The sequence below is a fragment of the Meriones unguiculatus genome, chromosome 18, assembly GCF_030254825.1.
Source record: "Meriones unguiculatus strain TT.TT164.6M chromosome 18, Bangor_MerUng_6.1, whole genome shotgun sequence".
NCBI classification, from domain to species: domain Eukaryota; kingdom Metazoa; phylum Chordata; class Mammalia; order Rodentia; family Muridae; genus Meriones; species Meriones unguiculatus.
This window is the reverse complement of record NC_083365.1, coordinates 22,629,761-22,652,242: the sequence shown is the minus strand read 5'-3', so window position 1 is coordinate 22,652,242 and position 22,482 is coordinate 22,629,761. Positions and strand designations below refer to the sequence as shown.

Here is a 22,482-nt window from a genome sequence, read left to right as displayed (position 1 = left end):
ATTGCCAATGCAGCACTCTTACACAATTCATTACATTAAATTTCTGCTTTGCATCAAACAATAACCAAATACAGGAAACATACAGTGTTATTTTAAAAGAGACTCCCAATCTTTCAATTTTACCAATAAAGACATAAGAGCCAGATGCTAGGGTAAAAACTTGCCTTTCTCATTCTCCACACTGTCTTAATTACCCTTAACTCAATGACCCTCTTGTCTGTTTACTCCCTGTTAGTTGGTTGCTTGCTCTGCCTCTGACCTATGGTTGACTTTATTTAGCTCTTGGGCTAAAGGTGTGTGCTAGGGCTGAGTTATACCACAACCAGACACAGGTTTTTCTACTACACAGTCTTAGAGTTAGCAGTGTGATCAAATATCCTGCATATTTCCCCCTTTTTGTTTAAACAAAAGACTCTTTAGCATCAGTAAACTATGTAGAGTCTGGTAGGAATTGCAGTCACAATGTCCAGTCCATATGTATTTAGCATCCTTAGAGAAAGTACTATCTATCCTCTCTTAGGGAGTTCAAAGTTACTTTCTATCATAACTTGCATTTACCAACCTAAAAATTCTTTTTAGAGCTTAAAACAATTTTCTAAAATCCTAAACAACTTAAGCGTAACTGTGAAACTATAACTATATAGTCTTCAACCCCATCAGAGACCTGAGAAGGATAAATGTTACCTGAATAGACAGAAAGTGCAAAGAAAGCATCTTTCAAAACCATAGAAATGAAAGAGATCGCCGACCTCCTGCATGATCACCCAAGATTGCTCTGCAACGTTGGAGCATCCATCTCTTTGTCTTACTGGCCCAGACTATCTGACAGATATTTCTATCAAATAGTAATTGTGGAGGACTTCTCTGCCTTGTTTTGGCAGAGTTCTGCAGTGGACTTTCTTTTTGTCCTGTTTGGCCAAAGCTTGGACAGCACACTTCAGCAATTGAAGCAAGGGCAATTTATTGCCCAGTGGAAGCTTGCCACATTTGGAGCAAACTCCATAAGGAGATTCTTCAATGCACATCATCATCTTTGAAGTAGTATGGGGTGCTGCCAGGAGCTGACATGTGTCATTGTCAAGAAAGTCTTAAATTAATACAACATCTTTAAATGCCATATTCTATAAGTCTTTGAAGACTAACTATCTTCATGTATTTGAATAGTTGCTTGTCTCCAGCTGTCTGCTAGCTGATTAACTTAGAAAACACCTGTGATTAAACTAGTACTTAACAAAACCACAAGTTTGATTGACTGACTATTAACTTGCATTTCTTAATTGTCCTAAACAGTTTGGGATAGTAGCTTTCAAACGGACTAGAACATTACACTATATTTTTAAAATAATTCACACTGTACTTTTAAATAATTTATTTAATTTTATTTTTTTGTTTATTAGTGTGAAGATGTCAGATCCCTTGGAATTGAGGTTACAGACTGTTGTGAGCCACCATGTGGGTGCTAGGACTTGAACCTGGGTCCTTTGGAAGAGCAGACAGTGCTCTTAACCACTGAACCATCTTTCCAGCCCTTCACATTACATTTTTAAGAATTATATAGGTACAATACCTTAAAAAGAGTTGATAGTATGTTGTAAATGAAATATAACCTTATTTTTGTATCAGTATGTAAAGATCTATACCAGTATAACCAAAGATAACCTTAATTTTGTATCAGTATACAAAGATCTATACCAAAGAAATAAATATAACCTTAATTTTGTATCAATATACGAAGATCTGTAAGAGTAGATTAAAAAATCTAACATTTTATTATTCATATATCATTTCTATATCCCACCCCCTTTTTTTCTTTTCATCCTTCCCCTCCTCCCCCAACACTTCCATAGGAGAGAAAGGATAAAGGAAAGAATAAGAAAGAGAGAATGAAATCCCTGGATTTAACCTCCTTTACTTTGTTTCCTCCTGACCAAGGAGACCTTTCACAACTTGGAACCAATCCTACTAAAAACAAATATCCATCACATATTGAAGGGCCAAGAAAAAAAACCACCTACCTTATCTCTTAGAAAGGGGCATTATTCTCAAAAATTGCTTTCTGCTGTCTGCTGGTGACAACATCTTTTGGGAGCCCAAAAACGTTGGTATTAAAGGCGTTCATGACCACACCCAGCTCATTGTAACATTCTTAACTTCTGAAACACTGGCCATATATCCTGAGTGAATTCCCACGTCTATGTAGGAAAAAATAAAACTAAATATAATTAAAATGGCTCCATGATTAAGATGATTTATTCAAGCAGAATTCTAAATCCTGTATTACATTTTTGTGTGTTTTAGATTAAAGGTGTCTGCATTGAACCAAGATAAACTATTGACTGATGTAAACAGGAACTTGTGGGAAAAAATGAAAGACTACTCCGATGAAGAGGTATTTTTATGTCATTTTTGTGAATATGATTTGACACATTTAAACTCTTGCTTTTCCTGCTTTGGTGGTACACACCTGTAAAAGTAACTTTTACTCTCCTGATGTAATTGTTGTCTCGGAGGCTTCCTGCACCCATCTGCTAACCTAGTCCTGGAAGCTTCTAGCCTCCGTATAATCTAACCTGGGCCTAGAATGTCATTAGCCTCTGAGACTTACTACTGAGTAAGCTCATTCTTTCTAGCTCTTTCTGAACTCTGGCTGGCTGGTTCATCTCACCTATTCTGGCTCAAACTCCTCTCAAAGGTGACTGATTTAAACTGGCTTCTCTCAGCTTCTGACTGAATTGCTCTGCTTGGCCTCAAACTAACTCTAGCAGTCAGTTCTAATCTTTTGACTCCTCATTCTCCAGCTCATTCTGTCTTGATTTGTGTCTAGTTCATTCTCTTTTTAACCTGTCTCTATAAAACTTTCCTTGTAAACCTGCCTCCTCTCCTCTGCGCTGCTCTCTTAAGTTGTTTCTCTTTCCTTTCTCCTCTCATGAGAGTTGGCCATATCCCTTCTCTGATTTATTCTGTCAGATCTTTCTCTGATTCATCATTTTGTCTGCCTCTCAAGTAAATGTCACTTTTAAACATAGCTGCTTCCTTCTATTCACTAACTTTACCTTCATTGTTTGGGATTAAATGTATATACTAAAAGCGTGTCTACATTCTGTCTGGTTCTAGAAGGTCTTTGGATGAGATCAGAGCTTCCATGTTGCTGGATTAAAATTCTTCTACAGCCACCTTTAATTCTAGCTCTTGGAAAGCAGAGGCAAGTCAATATCTGAGTTCAAGGGCAGCCAAGGCTACACAGAAAAAAATCCTGTATCAAAATATTTGTCCCTAATAAACAAAAAAGAACTCTTGCTTAATGGTGTGCAGTTCTTTAGTTTATTCTTAGATGTAGTGTGCTGCTGTGGTCTCACCCAATTATCACCAAGTAACTGTTAAATACAACCTTTCCAATGTGTGATGACTAATTTAACTTGGAAAAAAATATACACACAATAGTATTTTGTGATTTAAAAGTCAGTCATTTTCTAGTTTGTAAAATGAATAAGAAAATTAAATGCAAGAATCAAAACTGAAGTCTTTAATTTTATTCTTCTATTCTTAAATAGATATGTAGAAGCACTTTAGAGGCAGAGATAGGAAGAACACACTTTTAAGACCAACCAGGTCTATATAATGAGTTCTAGATCAGCCAGGAAATTAAATTTGCAAATGAAAAGTGTTTGCCGTAGGAATCAGAATCTAGGAAATTGACCCTGTCTTCCCAGGCCTTACTTATCTGACTTGTTATTTTAGTACAGTGTACTCTTTAACTCTCTCTTACAGCTGAAGACTTATGGAATTTACCTTAACAAAATAAAATCACGTTATACCAAGATGACAAAAGTCTTCACTCACCAAGGAAAAGTGGCTCTGTATAACAAATTGGTACATTCAGCTGAGGTAATTTGAGATGGTTAATATACAGTAATGTATAGTAGATGTGAAATATGAAATGCTTTGTAGGAGATACATAAATAGGGTTGGATAAAAGCTTGTTTAAAAAAGTGAGGTTCGGGGGCTGGAGAGATGGTTCAGAGGTTAAGAGCACTGGCTACTCTTCCAGAGGTCATGAGTTCAATTCCCAGCAACCACATGGTGGCTCACAACCACCTATGATGAGATCCGGTGCCTCTTCTGGCCTGCAGGTATACATGCAAAACACAACATTGTATAAATGATAAATAAATAAATCTTTTTTAAAAAAGTGAGGTTCTATTAATCAAAAGCTTTAAACTTTGTCATTACAAGTAAAATTAAATATAGTTACTAATATGGGCTATATCTCATCTCGTAGTCATGCATTTTATGACATTTTATATTGAAATAAAATCTTTGTGATTCTGTGTCCCCATTCATCCAGATGGCACTACTATCTTCCTTATATCCATATTTACTTGTGTATGTATCTGCATGTGTTTATCCTTTTCCTGTTAAAAAGGCTCTACAAATAGCACTGAGAATGTAGCAAATGGAGAACATTTGCTTAGCATTTGTTCAATTTCCCATTTCAGAGACAGAAATGTAGGTGTTCATGCTTAATATAAGCATGTACATAAGAGCAAACAAGCAAGGTAGCTCTGTTTAACAGGTACTGACAATTAAGAATACGAAGTGTTGTATATAGTATCATCTTTTATGGAAATAAAAAAATTAAGAATATTTGTGCCTTGTGTGCATACCTACAGGAAGCTGAGGCAGGAGAATTGCTATAAATTCTGGTCCATATAGCAAGAACCTGTGTTTCAACAACAAAAGTAAACAGAAAAACACATTAAAAAGGCTGCAATTCTGTTTGACCAGTGTTTCCCATATTTATCTAATCACAGAAAAAAAAAAATAACCCTTTTCAAGGCAATAAATATTATTATTCATATAATTCATGAGCGTATAGAAAAGACATGCTTATTATAAAAAAATACAAAATTAACTTGTCTCTTTAAATTAAAGTAATAATAATTTTTTTAAGTCCAGACTAAAAGTCTTGACCTTAATTTATGATTTGCCTTTTCATGCCAGTATGGTGGCACAGGCCTGTATTTCCAGCTATTTGGAATTAGGCAGGATTATCACAAGTTCATGGCTAGCCTGGGCAATATAGTAAGATCCTGTCCTTTAAAAAAAAAAAAAAAAAAAAGTTAAAAAAAAAATGGATAGGAATAAAGGGCAGCCGTATTTCATGTGACCTGCATGTTGAGTCCCCAGTATTACCAAATAAAAAAGGAAAAGAAGGTTTGCCTATTTATGGGCATGACAGTAATTGAACTATTAAAGGATTGTTTGAAGGTTAAGCTTTATAATCTGTCATTCTGTGTTTAGAATGAGAAGAAGAAACTTCAGATTAAGATAAATGAGTTGGACAACATACTTAAGAAGATCACTAACTGTCTCACTGAAGTGGAAATAGGTGAAGTATTTAATACTTTCCTAGGGGCTGTGGATAGAGCTGTGTGATAGAAAACTTGCCCATCATGCAAAAGGCCTTAGGGTCAACCCCTGGAACTACATAAAAAGTTAAGGGATATTTTTCTCTAACGTAGAAACCTTGGTCTTAGTATGCTGTTTTAGCAGCCTGAGTTATTTTTTTGTTTGTTTGTTTTTTAATTTATTTTATTTCATATGCATTAGTGTGAAGGTGTCAGATCCCTTGAAATTGGGGTTACAGACAGTTGTGAACTGCCATGTGGATGCTGGGAATTGAACCTGGGTCTTTTGGAGGAGCAGACAGTGCTCTTAACCACTCTCCAGTCCTGCACCCTGAGTTCTTTAATTGGAGCAAATTAAAACACTTTTTTTTGGCTAATGAGATGGCTCAGTACGTAAAGGTGCTTGCCACCAAGCCTTATGACCTGAGTTTGGTTCTTGGAGCCTAAATGGTGGAAGAAGGGAACTGATTCCCACAAGGTTTCCTCTGCTCTCCATAGGCATGCTGTGCTACATACCTTCTCACACAAAATAAAGGTAATTAAAAAATGATAATAAAACTTAATTTACTATGCAATAAAGAAGAGATGCCCAGAAAATTTAGCCCTTTTGCAGAGCTCTTCATAACATATATCATAATGTTGAACAGTTTTGCTTATTTGGGGGACAGAGTCTGTGTAACCCAAGCTGGCTTGGATTTGCCTAACCTACTCTTGAACTTGGGATCTTTGCTTTCCTCCTGAGTGCTGATATTACATGGAGTGCCTCCATGTGCAGTATTTTGTTGTTGTTGTTGTTTATCACAACTCTTTGTTTGCTTGATTGGTTTGTTCCTTAGTGTGTGTAATTTTAAGTTTGGGTTTTTTGGCTTTTTGGTTTTTCTCTGTGTATCCTTGGTTCTCCTGGACTCATTTTGTAGACCAGGCTAACCTCGAACTCACAGAGACTCACCTGTCTCTGCCTCTCGCACCTTTATTGTTTTAAGATTTTTTTTAAGTTTTATTTATTATGTATACAGTGTCCTGCCTGAATGTACACCTGCATGCCAGAACAGAGCAGCAGATCTCAGTATAGATGTTTGTGAGCCACCACGTGGTTTTTGGGAATTGAACTCAGGACCTCTGGAAGAGCAGACAGTGCTCTAACCTCTGAGCTATCTCTCCAGCCCAAGATATTTCTTTTATCTTTTTCTTTCTTCTTCTTTTTTTTTTTTAATTTTAAGCATATGAGTGTTTTGCCTGCATGTGCACTGTATCCATACAGTACCCATGGAGGCGAAAAGAAGGCATCAGGTTCCCCGGAACTGGCCTGAGAGATGATTGTGTGCTGAATGTGAGTACTAAGAATCAAACCTGCTCCTCTGGAAGAGCAGGCAGTGTTGGTAACTGCTGAGTCATTTCTCCAGCCCCTATTTACACTTTTATTCTGAGTGTATTCTGGGGCTGTCTGCACCCTGGAGGACATATATGGAGGTCAGAAGGCAATTTTTGGGTGTTAGTTTTCTTTGAATATTTTGGGTTTCTGAGATCTATCTCAGGCTTGCTTTACCTGCCGCACTGTCTCATTGGCTCTTATTCTTGTTGTTGTTGAGACAGGGTTTCTCTGTGTAACCCTGGCTGTCCTGGAGCGCATGCTGTAGACTAGGCCGGCTTTGAACCCACAGAGATCCACCTGTCTCTGCCTCCTGAGTGCTGGGATTAAAGCATAGCTCAGTGGTAGAGCATTTTCAAATTTTTGGATTTAATCTTCTCAGGACTTCAAAAAACAAGCAACAGCTGTGTTTCCCTCTTTAGGTAGCATTAAATGGCTACTCTTTCATTACTCATTTTACAAATTTGGTTATTTTGCATACCTTTTATATGTTGAGTGCATAGCATTCAGTCAACATATAAATGGTATGCAAACTAAGCAAATCGGAACACACTCCTTGTGGAACTTTTTTTTTTCCTCAGACAGGATATCATGTACTATAGACTGACAAGTGGTTGAGAGTGGCCATAAACTACTGGGATTACGTATATATCCTGCCATGCTCACTCCTTATGGAACTTTTAATCGAGAAGCAACTATAGACACTAAACAAATAAGTTGGGTGTGGTATTACACATTTAGCTTCTCAGATTGTAGGAAATGGAGTCAGGAGTCTGAGGCCAGCCTATGTTATATAAGACCTTTCCTCAAGAGAACAAAAATACCAAAACATCCTTCCTCAGCAAAAACAATTTTACAGTAAATCCTTTAGAAGATATTATAAGGGGCTGAGATACTTCAATAGAAGTCTGACTTAGTGATGAGATCAGAGCTGCTCTACATACAGAAGAGACTTTTTAGCTAAGATCTGAAAGATGAATAGGAGTATAAAAAGTAAAAAAGAAGAGAAACCAGGCATAGCCCACATCTCTAATCCCATCACTTGAAAAGCTGAGACATGTTGGTTGCTATGAGTATGAGGCCAGCCCAAACTACAGAGTGAAATGGTTTCTTTAAAACAAATACCCAGATACATGTGCATTCACACACACAGAGAGAACAACAGACTATTGAGAATTAATACATGTAAAAAATATACTGTTGCAGGATATTTGATCACATTGTAAACCCCAAAATTGTGAACTGTAAAACCCTGTTTTTTTATGTGGCTGAGCCCTATCACACACCTTTAATCCAAGAACTTTTTTATTGTAAAAAAAAAAAAGTGACTATGATTTGGTTCACCCAGGCTTAGTACATACTTTTAATCCAAGAGCTTTCTGTACACAGGATTTAATAAAGGTAACTGTAGGTTAAGAGGCAGAACAAGAAACCAGCTGAGAGGGATGGAAGAGTAGGAGGGACTTTGAGTTTAGTGGTATCTAAGGCAGTATGTAGAAATAGAAATAGCTTTTAGTGTAAGCTCTGGCTTTAGCTTAGGCTTCAGCTCCGCAGCTTCTAGCTTTTGGGGTTTGAGCTAACAAACCTTTAGCCTTGGGTTTTTTAGCCTTTTCCCAGGAGGATCAATGGTCATCATCAGCTTACTCAGTGAGGCCAGCTTGCCTACATGCTTTGTCAAATAGAAAAATATTTTAAATGCTAACCTGAAACAAACTGGGCATGGTGATACACCTGTAATCCTAATTACTTGGAAGACTTTGACAGGAAGATGACAAGTTTATGGCTATCCTGAGCAGTGTCTGAGCAAAACCTTGTCTCTAAAGTATTAGAGAAGGGCCAGCAGTGCTGTGGCATAAGCTTGCTGACCTGAGTTCTGATCTTCGGAACCCGTGATGGGAGGGAAAAACTGACTCCCAAAAGTTGTCTTCTGACCTTGGAGTTCACCTACACTCATACACATACATATCATAGTCACACTCACACACACAAGTAATAATAGTAAATGCTTTTTATAAGTACAAGGTGAGATCTCTGTCATTAACTCAAAGTTCACTTATCTGTTAACAGAAGTTGTGGTTCAGGACTTTATTAGCAGAGGATGATGAGTATTTGTGAATATTACCAATATTTCATTCTGAGCCATCTATTTCTCTGATATTTAATGAATTACTTTTGACTGGAGTTTCTGTATTGCTTGATTTTTACCTTAGAAACTAAGAATTTGGAGAGTGAAGAGAAAGATGATCCAATGGAAGAATGGAATTCTGAAATGAGAGATGCAGAGAAAGGTAACTTATTTAGTTAAGGAGATAAGTCCTGAGAGAAAAGCTCTGTTGAGTTCAGTTACATGTTAGATGAGATTGGGTCAGAATTCACAGTAAACTAAAATGATTTTTGTGGTTAACTTTCTACTGGTGTTCTTTTTATGCTTGTTTTGTTTTCTTAGAACTGGAACAGCTGAAAACTGAAGAGGAGGACCTTCAAAGGTCAGCTAACTGTTGAATGTTTAGAAAGTATGAAGTTGCTAGATACGGTGACTAATGATTTAATCTCTGCATTTTAGGTCCACTGGTCTGCATGGGGAGCTTCAGGGTAGCCCTAACCAAGGCTATGTAGTGACATCCTGTCTCTCTCAATACATTCACACACATATGTGCGCCTCTCTGTCTCTGTCTCTTTCTCTCTCTCTGTCTCATACACCCACATATGGCACATACGGAGGAGGCATCAACTAGAGCGATGGCTCAGTGGTTAAGAGAACTTGTTCTTGCAGAAGTTTCCTTCCCACTGGACAACTCTCTGTAACTCAAGTTCTGGGGAAATTCACCACCCTCTTCTGACCTCCATGGGCACTAGGCATGTACATGCTGTACACACAAACAACATGAAATAAAGAATTCTTTAAAAAAAATGTATTTTATGAAGAAAATATGAAAGTGAAGTCCACAAGGCCTCTTACCTCCAGAGGTTTACAAGAACCGTGAGCCTTTTATTTATGTATATGAGAATATTATTCCACTTTGAATTAGGTCCTAAAGAACATTTCAGTCAACAATGCTTTTGGTTATAATTAATATTTTATGAGACAGTCATCTAAGGTAATATTTCTCATTTTTGAAATATTAAAGAAAATAAACATTTCACTATTTTACTTTTGTGTAAGACTTCTACATTTTCTATTTCTTGGCTTATGAATCTTAATTTTAAGCTTAGAAGATATTAAATGTAGGGGCTGAAGCGGTGGCTTAGCACTGAAGAGTACTAACTGGCTGGGCATGGTGGCACAAGCCTGTAATCCCAGCACCCAGGAGCCAGAGACAGGTGGATCTCTGTGAGTTTGAGGCCTGGTCTACAAAGGGAGTCTAGGATAGCCAGGGCTACACGGAGAAACTCTGTCTTGAAAAAACATACATACATACATGTATGCATATGTAAGAGTGCTGTCTGTTCTTCCAGAGGATCCAGGATCAATTGGCAGCATACACATGGCAGCTTATGACTGTCTCTATAAATCCAGCTCCAGGAGATTGTACACCCCCACACAGACAGGCATATAGGAAAATGCCAATGTATATAAAATAAATAAATCATTAATTTAAAAAAGAAAGAAATTGCATGTAAATAATGATAAATAAAATTTGAGTTGACAAACATTAATTTGACAGATAGTAATATTTGATTGAAATTAAGTTGACAGAACTCTGGGTATGTTGGTACATGCTTATAATCTTAGCATTTAGGAGGCTGAAACAAGAAGATTCTTGTAAATTCAAGGCTAGCCTCAAGTAAGTTCCTACCCAGTTTGAGTTTTAGAGTGAGACCTAATCTCATCAAAGAAAGGGATTGCATTTATTCTTATACTAAAAATAAAGATAATAAATTTTAATAATCACGTTTCAAGAACATGGAAACCCAAAGAAAACTTATTTGATCTGAAATTGAGAGTCAATACTATATACTATTTCTAATTAGAACTATATTAATGTTTTCTGTTTTTAATGATCTCATTGATAGTTATCCAGCCTATAACTCATCATAAGACGTTTAATGTATAGTTTATATGTATAGTGTATGTGTGTGTAGGTGTACTGCCCTGTATGTGGAAGCCAGAATTGATATCAGGTGTCTCTATGTCTTGCTCCACCTTTTTAAAAAATTATTATTATTAAAGCCTGTATTTCACTATGTAGCCCTGGCAGGCTTGGGACTTACTTTGTAGATGAAGACAGACTTTGAACCCATAGAGATCTGCTTCCCTCTGCCATCAGTGCTGGGATCAAAGGTGTATATCACCATGGCCAGCCTCTACCTTATCTTTTAAGACAAAGTCTCTCACTAAACCCAGACTTCTCCAATTCACTAGACTGACTAGTCAACAAGCACCAGGATTCATCTGTCTCTGACGGATCTGTCCCCAACACTGTTACAGACATGCACGGCATTGCTTTGCCAGGTATCCAAATTTAGGTCATCATGCTTTCACAGGGAAACTTCTTTCATCAACTGAGTCATTGCCCATCTTCCAGAAATCTTGTTACACTGAACTCACTAACAAATACTGTGCTTTTCTGTAAATACCTGATTTTATTTGCAGGAGGTTCTTAGAAGTAGAGACACAGAAAACACAGACTCTTGCTCAGATAGAATTTATAAAAGAACAAACAACTAATACTGAAGAATTACTGGATCAATTGAGGTAAGAAAAAGCAGATGTTACTTAGTTTTTGTTCTATCCTGTACCTTATATATTACTATAGTTTTTTGGAGCCTTTCCCTTTGCTCAGGTTTGCCTAGAATTCCTAGAATTTCTGGGTCCAACCAATCATTATGCCTCATCTTCTCAGGAATACCCAACGTCACCCTGCAACATCACAACACCTAGCAATTTCAGCTTTAATTGCCTACAGCTGTGAGTCTTACCTTGCTAACTCTACAGCTCTTTGATAAAGTTCCTCATGTTGTGTGACCCCAACCATAAAATTATTTCATTGCTACTTCATAACTCTAATTTTGCAACTGTTTGAATTATAATGTAAATATCTATGTTTTACAGTGGTCTTAAGCAGTTCCTGTGAAAGGGACATTTGACCCTCAAAAGGTTGAGAACTAGTAACCTATATTATTGTGCAGACTTTTGAAAAAAAGTCAGTGTCCTTCGAAACTAAGGTAGAAACATTTAGGGCCATGTGTTAAGTTTAAAATACCTTTAAGTATTTCTGAGGCTGGAGAGCTAGTTAAGTTGTTAAGCGTTTGTTCTTGCAAATAACCCACTTTGTTTCCCAGCATCCACATGGCAGCTCACAACCACCTATAAGTTTAGTTCTAGGGGATCCAGTGTAGGAACCTCAGCAGGCTCCTACATCATGTAGTGCACACACATATAATCAGGCACATACATGTACACATAAGATAAGATTTTGGGTTTTGTTTTTTTTTTTTTTTTTTTTTTTTGAGACAGGGCTTGGCTGTCCTGGACTCACAGTTTAGACTAGGCTGGCCCCAAAATAACAGAGGTCCACCTGCCTTAGCCTCTGCCTCCCAGAGTGCTAAGATCATAGGCATGTGCCAACGCGCCTGGCAAGATGAACATTTAAAGGCATATCTTTAGTACTTTTTTATCAAAAAGGGCCCCCTCGCTTCCAATATATGACTCAAGATTGAGTTCTGATTTCTTTCAAATATATAAGATTGAATCATGTCTGAACAATCCAGTATTTGGGAACTAGAGGCCCAAGAATTGCTGTAAGCTCTTTATCAGCTTCATCTGCATGGTAAGTTCTAGGCCAACCAGGGGTATACAGCAAGAACTTGACACACAGACACAAAACTAAAACAAAAAACCAAAACAAACAAAACCCACAAGATGATGCAGTCATATTTTTCAAGGTTTTGTGTTATTTTTCCTCAGAAGGTTTTTATTGGTGATAAACTTTCTATTAGTGATCAGTCTCCATATATACATGTATGTATGAAAATTTTTACAAATTTTTGTATTATCCTTGCACAAGGATCAAACCAATATTCTTTATATTGTTTTTATTTTATTATATGTTGTCAAAGTACTTGTTGTGTATGTTAACACAACATTTCATCCAGTGTGGTGATGGATGATCCTTGATCCCCAGCCTGGTCTAGAAAGTAAGTCCAGGACTACACAGAGAAACCCTGTCTCAAAAAAAAAAAAACAGCAAAGAAACAAAAAGACAACATCTCACTGTGTAACACAGGCTAACCTAAAACTTAAGGTGATCTGTCTGCTTCAGCCCCCCAAGGGCTAGGATTGAAAATGTATACCCTCCCCAATCTGGCCATTCAAATTATTTAAATCAAAATATTATTTTCCAATCCAATGGGCTGCAAAAATAGTAGCTGTTATTGGTACTATCTGAATGGTATCAGAAACTGTTCATTTGGGCTAGTAATTTCTTGCATTGATCCCTAGCATTAGAAAAGAAGAAAGACTTACTTTTCTTGTTTTTCCTTTTCTAGTTTGTCTGAGTGGGATATCATTGAGTGGAGTGATGATCAAGCTGTATTTACCTTTGTTTATGACTCAGTAGAACTCATCATCACCTTTGGAGAGCCAGTAGGTAAGCAGCAAAGCTAAAATAATGCTCTGCAGAGAAATGAATGACCCCATTTTCTAAAGATAGGAACCCACATTTTATTACAATAATAACTCTGACAAAATGACAACATTGCTGAGAATCTTAGAAGGGTAAGTTACTTTAGTGATAATAGTTTGGAGAAGTTTGCTAGAGATTGAACACAGGAGCTCCTGCATGCTGTGTTTATGCTTTATTGCTACCCTTGCATGAAACCATTTTATGTTAATGAACAAAGAATATGGTAGAACTGAGAATGGGGCCATGGCTGGGCAGGATCATGGCTACATGGTAAGACCCTATCTCAGAAGGTATTAACAAACAATAAAAGTACAGCTGGCATTGAGTCCGTTTAGATAATAAAATTCTCTCTATCCAAGTAAGGTTTTTTTTCTTTCCTACGTGTGTGTGTGCGTGTGTTAGAGAATTTACTTGAATGGCTGTTATTCTTTTTTTTTTTTCTTAAGATTTATTTATTATGTATACAGTACTCTGTCTTCTGCTTATACACCTGCATGCCAGAAGAAGGCACCAGATCTCATTACAGATGGTTGTAAACTGTGGTTGCTGGGAATTGAACTCAGGACCTTTGGAAGAGCAGCCAGGGCACTTAACCTCTGAACCATCTCTCTAGCCCGGCTGTTATTCTTGATTAATTCTATTTTTGTACTTCATAAGTTAAGTCCTGGCCTAGGGATGTAGCTCAGTGGTAAAGCACTTTGCCTAGTGTACTCAAGGCCTTGGGTTCTGTCTGGAGCATTGTGGGGAGGAGAAAAAAACAAAACAAAACAAAACACAATCCTCTTAAAAGTTCTCTATATAGATAACCCATTCAGAGTAGCTAGACTCTATGGCATGATCATGTTTATTTTTTTGTTTGTTTGTTTTAAGTTTTACTCTTCATGTATATGTTTTTCAGCATGTGTGTGTGTATATGTGTGTTTGGGCATCCACAGGGTCCAGAAGCCAATGGATCCCTTGAAGTTGGAATCTCAAGAGATTATGAGCCTTTAATGGGTGCTGGTAACCAAACTGAGGCATCTCTCTAACCCTTGCATATATTTCTCTCATGCCATCTGTAGTACCTAATATATAGCCAATACTTAAAGCACTCAACAAGAAGAAAACAATCAGAATTTGAGAAGCAGGAAATAACTTAAAGTGTAGAGGAATTAGCATCTGTCCTAAACACAGAATCTGTAATGACTAGAATCTGTAATAAATAGCTGTACTGGCTATCTAAAATTCATTATACCAATGCATTAATCATTTCTACTGCATTTGTTTAGAAATAGTAAATATGGAGAAGTTGGAGCCACTGTCCTTATATGGTTTTATTTGTTTAAGACAAAGTCTTGAAATATATACTAAGCCGTCCCCAAACTCTTAGAGACATGCCCACCTCTGCCTCCTGAATGATGGGATTAAAGGAGTATGCCATCCTGCCTGTTGTTTATTTGATTCTTGAGAAAAATTATCTTTGCATCGTCAAGGGAGGAGCTCTTGATGTATTTTTCAGTTATAAAAATATATTCTCTGGGTTCTGATGTTTCCCAGGACCCAGTGTTGGCTTTTTTTCCTCCCTGTTGTGAATGTTTTATTTCCCCCACCAAATTTTGGGGGTGCGGGTGGGAGTTGGGTTCTTTTCTGGTTTATCAAGACAAGCTCTCTGTGTCATTGTGGTTGTGCTAAAACTCCCTCTATAGACCAGGCTATGCTCAGACTCAGAGATTTGCCTGACTGCCTTCAGAGTGCTGGGATTAAAGGCATGTGCCACCAAACCTGGCTCATAAATTGGTTTTATGTACCCAAAACTTGAGGATTAAAGTACATTTCTTTAATCCTAGCACTCAAGATGCAGAGGAAAAGGGAGGTGATCTCTGAGTTAACGGCCAGCCTGCTCTATGTGTTTTAGGACAGCCAGAGGTATGTAGAGAGAACTTGTCTCAAACAAAAATAGAAGGTGCACCCTAGTCTATAATTTCTTTTAAAAAGGAAAAAACTGAGCCAGGCTTGGTAGCACACGCCTTTAATCCCGGTACTTGGGAGGCAGCAGCAGGCTGTGAGTTTGAGGCCAAACTGGTCTACAGAGTGAGTTCCAGGACAGCCACCAGCTCTGTTACACAGAGAAATCCTGTCTCCAAAAACAAACAACAACAAAAGAAGCTATAGTCTATACTTCAATTTCTTTCAAAGGCCTAGTAAGTCAGTGTTATTGAACAATATCAGGGAAGCCTTACCATATACTGAGAATAATATTACTCAAAAATAAGCCTTGAAAACAATCCTGCTACCCCAGAAGAATAGAAATCTAAAGTAGAAAAATATATATATTTATGACTGCGGACATAGCTCGGTTGCTAGCATGCTTACCTAGCATTCATGAAAGCCCCAGGTTCAGTCTCCAGCACTGCATAACACAGGTATGATAATTTGTGCCTATAATTCAGGAGATGAAGTGAGGACAAGGGCTAGCCTCAGCTACATACAATTTTGAGGCCCGCATAGGCTATGTTAAAACCTGCTGAGATGGAGAAAAGGGAAAAGGAAATGAAAGAGAAGAGAAAGAAAAATTTTTTTCTTCTTCTCCTCCTTAGTTGGTCTTCCTTTCTTGGACAAGGATTACAGGAAGATTAATGAGCTCAATTTTCAGTCTCTGTTAGATGGTAAGTTCAAAACACTTAAACCTCTGCATTTTGCTGTTGATTTACAGGTCTAATACTTTGGCCTTAAAATATGCTTTAGACATAAAACTGCTTGGATCGTATTCTAAATATTGAGTAGATTTTTTAAATGATTATTATTACTAGTAGCAAATGAGCAGTGATTAATAATAGTTATTTCTATATTTGAAATTAGCACTATGTTTACTTACTATGCCACGTACATGTATTAATTATATCAGTGCTATGAGGCGGTATTTTCTGTTTCACCAGTTAGGAAAAATTAAGTGTTGTGCTTACAATTACTTAGGTAGTGAAGAAAGCCTAGATTTCTACTCAGAAATATGTTCCATTTAAATTTATGCTTTCACCAAATACTGTTATATATGTTTAGGCTTGAAGCATTATAGAATGTCTGTGTAACCACATATGATAAAGTCATGTTTTAAAATAAAAAAGTAAATGCTTATGCATCTAGTTTGAAAAATGTTTCTAGTTTATGTAATATAATATTCATCTTATTAAAATATACGTATAAATAATATGCTTATTTTAATTTTTTTTCCTTCAGAAGATAAAGCTCCTCCTTCCTCCCTTTTAGTTCATAAGCTTATTTTTCAGTACATTGAGGAACAGGAGTTCTGGAAGAAGAAATGTACAACACAACATCAAGTACCCCAGGTAAAGTCTTGTTGAAACATGTAAAGGAAATCTCGAACTATTTGTCCCAAATCGCAGAGCTGAAATTCTGCAAATATAATAGAACTCTAAAATTATAAACTATAAACATATTCAGTCATTCGACATTTTGTGGGATTATGATTGCCATTAAGAATCAAAAAGGTGTTTTTTTTGTTGTTGTTTGTTTGTATTTTGGTGTGTGTGTATGAGTGTGTGTAGCTTTGGCTGGCCTTGAACTCAGAGATCTGCCTGCCTCTACCTCCTGAGTGCTAGGATTAAAGGCGTGCACCACCATCCACCGGTTTTCTTTTTTAGTTAACTTTTTTTAGTTCATATTCAAAATAATGTGGTGCTGTTGTTGTTGCTGCTGCTGCTGCTGCTGCTGCTGTTACTTGGTTTTGTTTTGAGACAGGATCTCAGTAGCCTAGTCTGACCTATATAGGCATGGAAAACCATAAACTTTTCATCTGCCTTTACTGCCCAAGTGCTGGGATTATGGACTTGCACTACCATGCCTCATTTATGCAGTGCTGGGGATCAGACCCACTCATTTGTGCGTGCCAGGTCCAGGCTCTTCTTTTTTTTTTTTTTAAGATTTATTTTTTATTTAATGTGTATAGATGTTTTGCCTGATACATGTGATCCACATGTGTGGATTGCTTGAGGAGACCAAAGAGGGCATCAGATTCCCCTCAAACTGGAGTTAAAGATGATTGCTGGCTGTCATGTGGGTTCAAAGCCAGTTCCTTTGAAGACACAGCCAGTCCCTTTAACTACTCTCCAGCTATATCGCTTGAACTCCCAACAGAGCTACCTCCCTAAACCCCAAAATAAGGTGTTTTGGTATGATATTTTCATGCACACACACTCAAAGTCTTTTTCATTTTTTTTTTTTCCTAGATGCTTCAAGAACTCTCACTGGTAGTGAGCCATTGCAGGCTTCTTGGAGAGGAGATTGAATTTTTAAAGAGATGGGGCCCAAATTATAGTCTAATGGATATAAATGTGAATAATACCGAGTGAGTATATTCAGTTTCCTGGAGCTGTTATAATAAAGTTGAGTGGCTTAAACACCAGAAATCTGGGGTCTGTGTTAGTAGGGGAGGTCTTCATATGCCTGTGCATGCGTATACTTGTACAATCTCTCTCTCTCTCTCAGGTAACTATTGTGCTATCTTGCTCCAGATGGAATACCTTCTTTTCTATTTGAAAAGGATAAGAAATAATAGCTATCTAAGTTTCTTAATGCAAGTACAAAAGAAAATGTTTGTGTTTTAATCTATTTTGGTTTTATATTTTTAATTATGGATTTTGTCTTTTACAGATTGAGGCTTTTATTCTCCAGTTCTGCAGCATTTGCAAAGTTTGAGATAACTTTGTCTCTCTCAGCCTATTATCCCATGGTCCCACTACCATTCACTATTCAAAATCACCTTGGGAATACTGGGTATGTAAACATCCAGCTCAACGAGAGTTCCAGTTACTTTTGTACTCTTCTTACTTCATTCCAAAAGCCCTTGAGAGATAATTGTCACTTCTTTCTGACTTCCTCTTCCAGTATTTGTTCTTTCAAAGTCAGTGGTCTTGTTATTGTCTCCAGTGAATGCTGGAGTCTAGTCTTTTGTGGCGGTTTCAGTTTTTCAATACTTCTTTATTGTTGTAAACTAAAAATAAAATGGGTGTTGGGCTATATAATGTTTATTATTTGCCCTAAGATTATCATGGCAGTAATATTTAACCTGCTTTCATAAATAACGAGACAGACACCTATTAGATTTGATAACTGCCTCATTTACCTTGGGCTGGGCAGATATTCCTTCCTATGCTGTCTGAACAACCTCACCATCCATCTCCCAGACCCCATCCAGTGCCATCTGCCTTAACCGTCCTATATTCCATCCACAATCTTATAAATACTTGCTTTTATTCTTCATCTGGGCCTTTTCACGCCTTTACTGGAGTCCTTCCTTGGCCCACATGATGTTTTCTCCAGGCTAACCCATCCTGGTGTCCTCCTCTTTCCTCTTTTCCCGTCTGTCTGTTCTTCCCATGATTCTTCATGGGATTTCCCAAAGCATGGGAACCTTAGCCACGCCTACCCCACTCTGCCCTGCCCAGGTATAGGCTGTTAATCAATCAGTCAGATATGTCTTAGGCAGGTTTACAAAACAAAGATAAGTATAACCAGATCTTAAGTGCCAGTAATTAGCATTAGACCAGCCTCTAACACTTCTCCCTAAAACAAGAAAGAAGAAAAACTTTTGGACCTGGAGATAGCTCAGTTCGTACCATGCACATGGGCCTGGGCTGCATTCTCATCACCACATAAATTTGAAATTGAACATTGTGGTGCTGCACACCTTTAATCCCACCCACCTGTAGAGAAAGGCTTAGCGGGATCAGAAGTTCAAGCTCATCTCCATTTGACCATGATCTACTTGATAACTTTTTTTACAACACATATCAGCAAACAATAGTTTAGGGGTTTGTAGCTAAAGAAATTAATGTGGAGAGCAGATGGCTCAGTTGGTAAAGAGCCTGCCACACAAGCATGAGTGCCTATGATCACATCCCTAGCACATAGGTAAAAGCAGGGTACGGCAGTACACATCCGGAACCCCAGTTCTTGGAAGGGTAGAAATAGTGAAGTAGTTGGAAGCTGGGCAGTGATCGCACACGACTTTAACCCTGGCACTAGGGAGGCGAATGAAGGTGGATCTCAGTAAGCTCAAGGCTAGCTTGGTCTACAGAGTGAGGTTAGGTAAGCCAAACCTACACCGAGTAACTGTCTCGAAAACCAAAAAATAAAAAGAGAGAGAGAGAGAGCTGGAACCCTAGAGCCACTAGCTAGCCAGTCTAGTCAATCAGTGAAAGCCCTGTCTAAAAAATTAGTTGAGCAACTAAGGAAAACACTCTTTGTCTACCTTTGGTCTACATCCACCCACACACACACAGGAACATACATGTGCACGCAAGCACAAAAACGAAAAATATGGCGGGGGTAATGGGGCAGGGCCTGGAGAGATGGCTCAGTAATTAAGGATTCTTGCCATTCCTCAGACGTCCTAAGTTTAGTTCCCAGCACCCACCATATAGGGCAGCCTACAGCCACCTACAATTCTAATTCCAGGGGTCTCAATGCCCTTTTCCGGCCTGCTTCAGGACCTGTTCTCACTTGTGCTCATTCCTGTACAACGGATACACATAGTTCAAAGTAAAATAAATCTTTTTTTATTGGGAGTTTGCAGGTAGTTAGGGAGTTTGGAGACACAACCAAGTTATAGAGTGCTTGCCTAGCATGTACCAGGGCCCATGTTCAATCTCTAGCACTGTACACAAACAACAAAGAAAGCAATCTGGTCAAGAAACTTTGCAGTTATATATAGAATTGGTTATTCAGCCTTATTTTAGAATACAGTTTCAACTAACTTTCTGCCTATTTCCAGAAATAGCCATTTTTGCTTTCTAGGAACTTGAGAGATAGTATCCAAGGACATGAGACGCCTTAAATTGGAGACAGGAAATTTTTCAGGAAAAGTAATTAATACCCTTTTGTCTTTTCTAGCCATGATGAAATTGCTGCTGTTATCGCGAAAGTGCCCTTAGAGGACAACTACCTAAAGAATATAGTCAAGCAAATTTACCGAGATCTACTTAAGGACTGAGACTGAAACTTTGGCCATAAGACCCAGAGATCACAAGTATCTCAACTAAGGAAAAAATGTGCTTTCCCAGGCATAGAGGCAAACTCTTGTAACCTCAGGACTTGGGTGAGACAGATCACAAGGTCCATGCTAGCCTGGGCTATCTGTGGGCCTGGTCGAAAAACAAACAGGAAAAGTACTTAAATGATACATCAGAGTCACTATTACTGTTTATCCTTTGTCTTAACATACAAAACTAGCAAAATTCCTCCTGATGACATCATACCTAATTTGTATCATTAGTTTTTAAATACCTAGGAAAAAAAATGATCAAGTCTCAAATAGGATGCTATCAACTTGTTTACCCTTATACCCAAGGGCAAGTAATTGGACTTGCAAGAAATTTCCCCTAATGTATCTCAGTGATAGAGCACTTACCTTGTATGCATGAAGACCTGGGTGCAGTACCACCAAAACAACAGCAACAACAAAAAACAAGTGATCTTTGTCTTAATGTAATCTCTAAGGAGTGACTTTTAAGAGGAGGTAGGACTACTAACACAAAGATTAATCATTTCCTCCTGTTTAGAGCTGTGTATTTATGGTGTTTGCCTAGCATGTATTGAGTAGGAATATGTCCGTCAGATTGTGCTGGTACAGACCAATGGCTCCAGCTACTCAGAAGACTGAAGCAGGAAGCTCACTTTATCTTGTGACTTCATGACCAGCATTGTCAACATAGCAGTGAGATTTGTCTCCTTAAAAACAAAAGAATGTATCTAATGTATCTAACCATAGACTACTCATCCTTCTCCATTTCAGAAATGCTGTTAAGAGAAAGCACGAACACTGAGCTATTGGAATGGTTGCCATCTTTTCTTGAGAGTCTTGTTATTTTCTTTACAGTGTTTATTAGTGTTTTCTTAAGTATGCTCTTTCTAGAAAAAATTCATTTTTGTTTTAATGTAAATATTTCAATGTTTTTGTATTTGTGATATATATATAGCAATGTCAATCACTTTTTTAATTAAATAGTGACAATAATCACCTTGCAGTACTAGTTTCTCCCAATCATTAAAAAACTATTGCTTTCTGAAATCACACTTTTCTCATATACAAAAGCAATGTATAAATTGTTTAATAAATGAACAATATTACCTCTGAGATAGACAGATATAAAAGGACTTTTCTCCAGTGCTAGTCAAATTCTAATCAAAGTCACTTTGTTTCTTTTACATTTAATTTAAACTATGTTTGTATCTTATAATTTATTTTAAATATCAGAGTAAAGTCCTTTTAGTGCCATAAGTGTTGCTGTCTTACTTTTTTGCTAGTTTTTACTTTTGATCTGTATATCAAGAGATCATACTTTTTTAGCTTTCAAATGTCAACACAAAATTCTTTTGACTTAAACATTAAGGCCTTAGGTAGTCCTAAAAATCTTGTAAAGTCAGCAGTATGATGTTTCCCATGAAATTTAATTTATCCTTCTGACTGGAATTATTTTTCCTAGCTGTCTAAAAATTAGATTTTAATACATATATATTTAAGCTTGAAAAAGAGTTCCCAGAATGATTTGTCTTATAATGATGATGTCTGCTTTCTTGGCTTTGAAGGATGTAATTATGTTTATATAGGTGTTGTTTTTTCCTATGTTTAGAGTTTTGGCAATTTTTTATATTTTCTAAGTTTCTCTTATGAATTTTAAAGTATTTTTTCACTATTAAAGTGCAATGATTTCTTGAAATCCTTTATAATTAGTTATCTCTATTAAGAATGTTTTGTATTGGGCTGCAGAGGCGGCTCAGCAGTTAGGAGCACTTGCTGTGTGTGTGCCTGGTGCCTTTAATCTCAGCACTGGGGAGGCAAAGGCAGGTGAATCTCTTTTAAGTTCAAGGACAACCTGGTATACAGTGTAAGTTCTAGGACAGCCAGGACTTCATAGAGAAATTCTGTCCTAGAGAGAAAAAAATGAAAGAATACTTGCTGCTCTTGGAGTTAGTTCCCTATACCCACACGGTGGCTCACAGCTGCCTGTAACTAGTTCTAGGACATCCAATGCCCTCCTCTAGCTTCCATGAGCAGTGGGTATGCACAAGGCTCACAGGCAAA

At 37.5% G+C, this 22,482-nt stretch overlaps 1 protein-coding gene across 6 annotated transcripts in view; it reads left to right on the top strand.

Annotated features, from left to right (window-relative positions):
• Window positions 1-21,678, top strand: part of Knl1 (kinetochore scaffold 1) — a 60,953-nt gene extending 39,275 nt beyond the window's left edge. For all 6 annotated transcript variants that reach the window (XM_060372106.1, XM_060372105.1, XM_060372102.1 and 3 more), the window contains 12 exons: window positions 2,299-2,389; window positions 3,769-3,885; window positions 5,302-5,389; window positions 8,988-9,065; window positions 9,224-9,263; window positions 11,372-11,473; window positions 13,267-13,367; window positions 15,980-16,048; window positions 16,617-16,726; window positions 17,627-17,745; window positions 18,051-18,173; window positions 20,292-21,678. In XM_060372106.1, coding sequence (XP_060228089.1) covers window positions 2,299-2,389; window positions 3,769-3,885; window positions 5,302-5,389; window positions 8,988-9,065; window positions 9,224-9,263; window positions 11,372-11,473; window positions 13,267-13,367; window positions 15,980-16,048; window positions 16,617-16,726; window positions 17,627-17,745; window positions 18,051-18,173; window positions 20,292-20,391 — 1,138 coding nt within the window. In that variant the 3' untranslated portion in view covers window positions 20,392-21,678. The remainder of the gene's footprint in view (window positions 1-2,298; window positions 2,390-3,768; window positions 3,886-5,301; window positions 5,390-8,987; window positions 9,066-9,223; window positions 9,264-11,371; window positions 11,474-13,266; window positions 13,368-15,979; window positions 16,049-16,616; window positions 16,727-17,626; window positions 17,746-18,050; window positions 18,174-20,291) is intronic.
• Window positions 21,679-22,482: the final 804 nt, after the last annotated feature.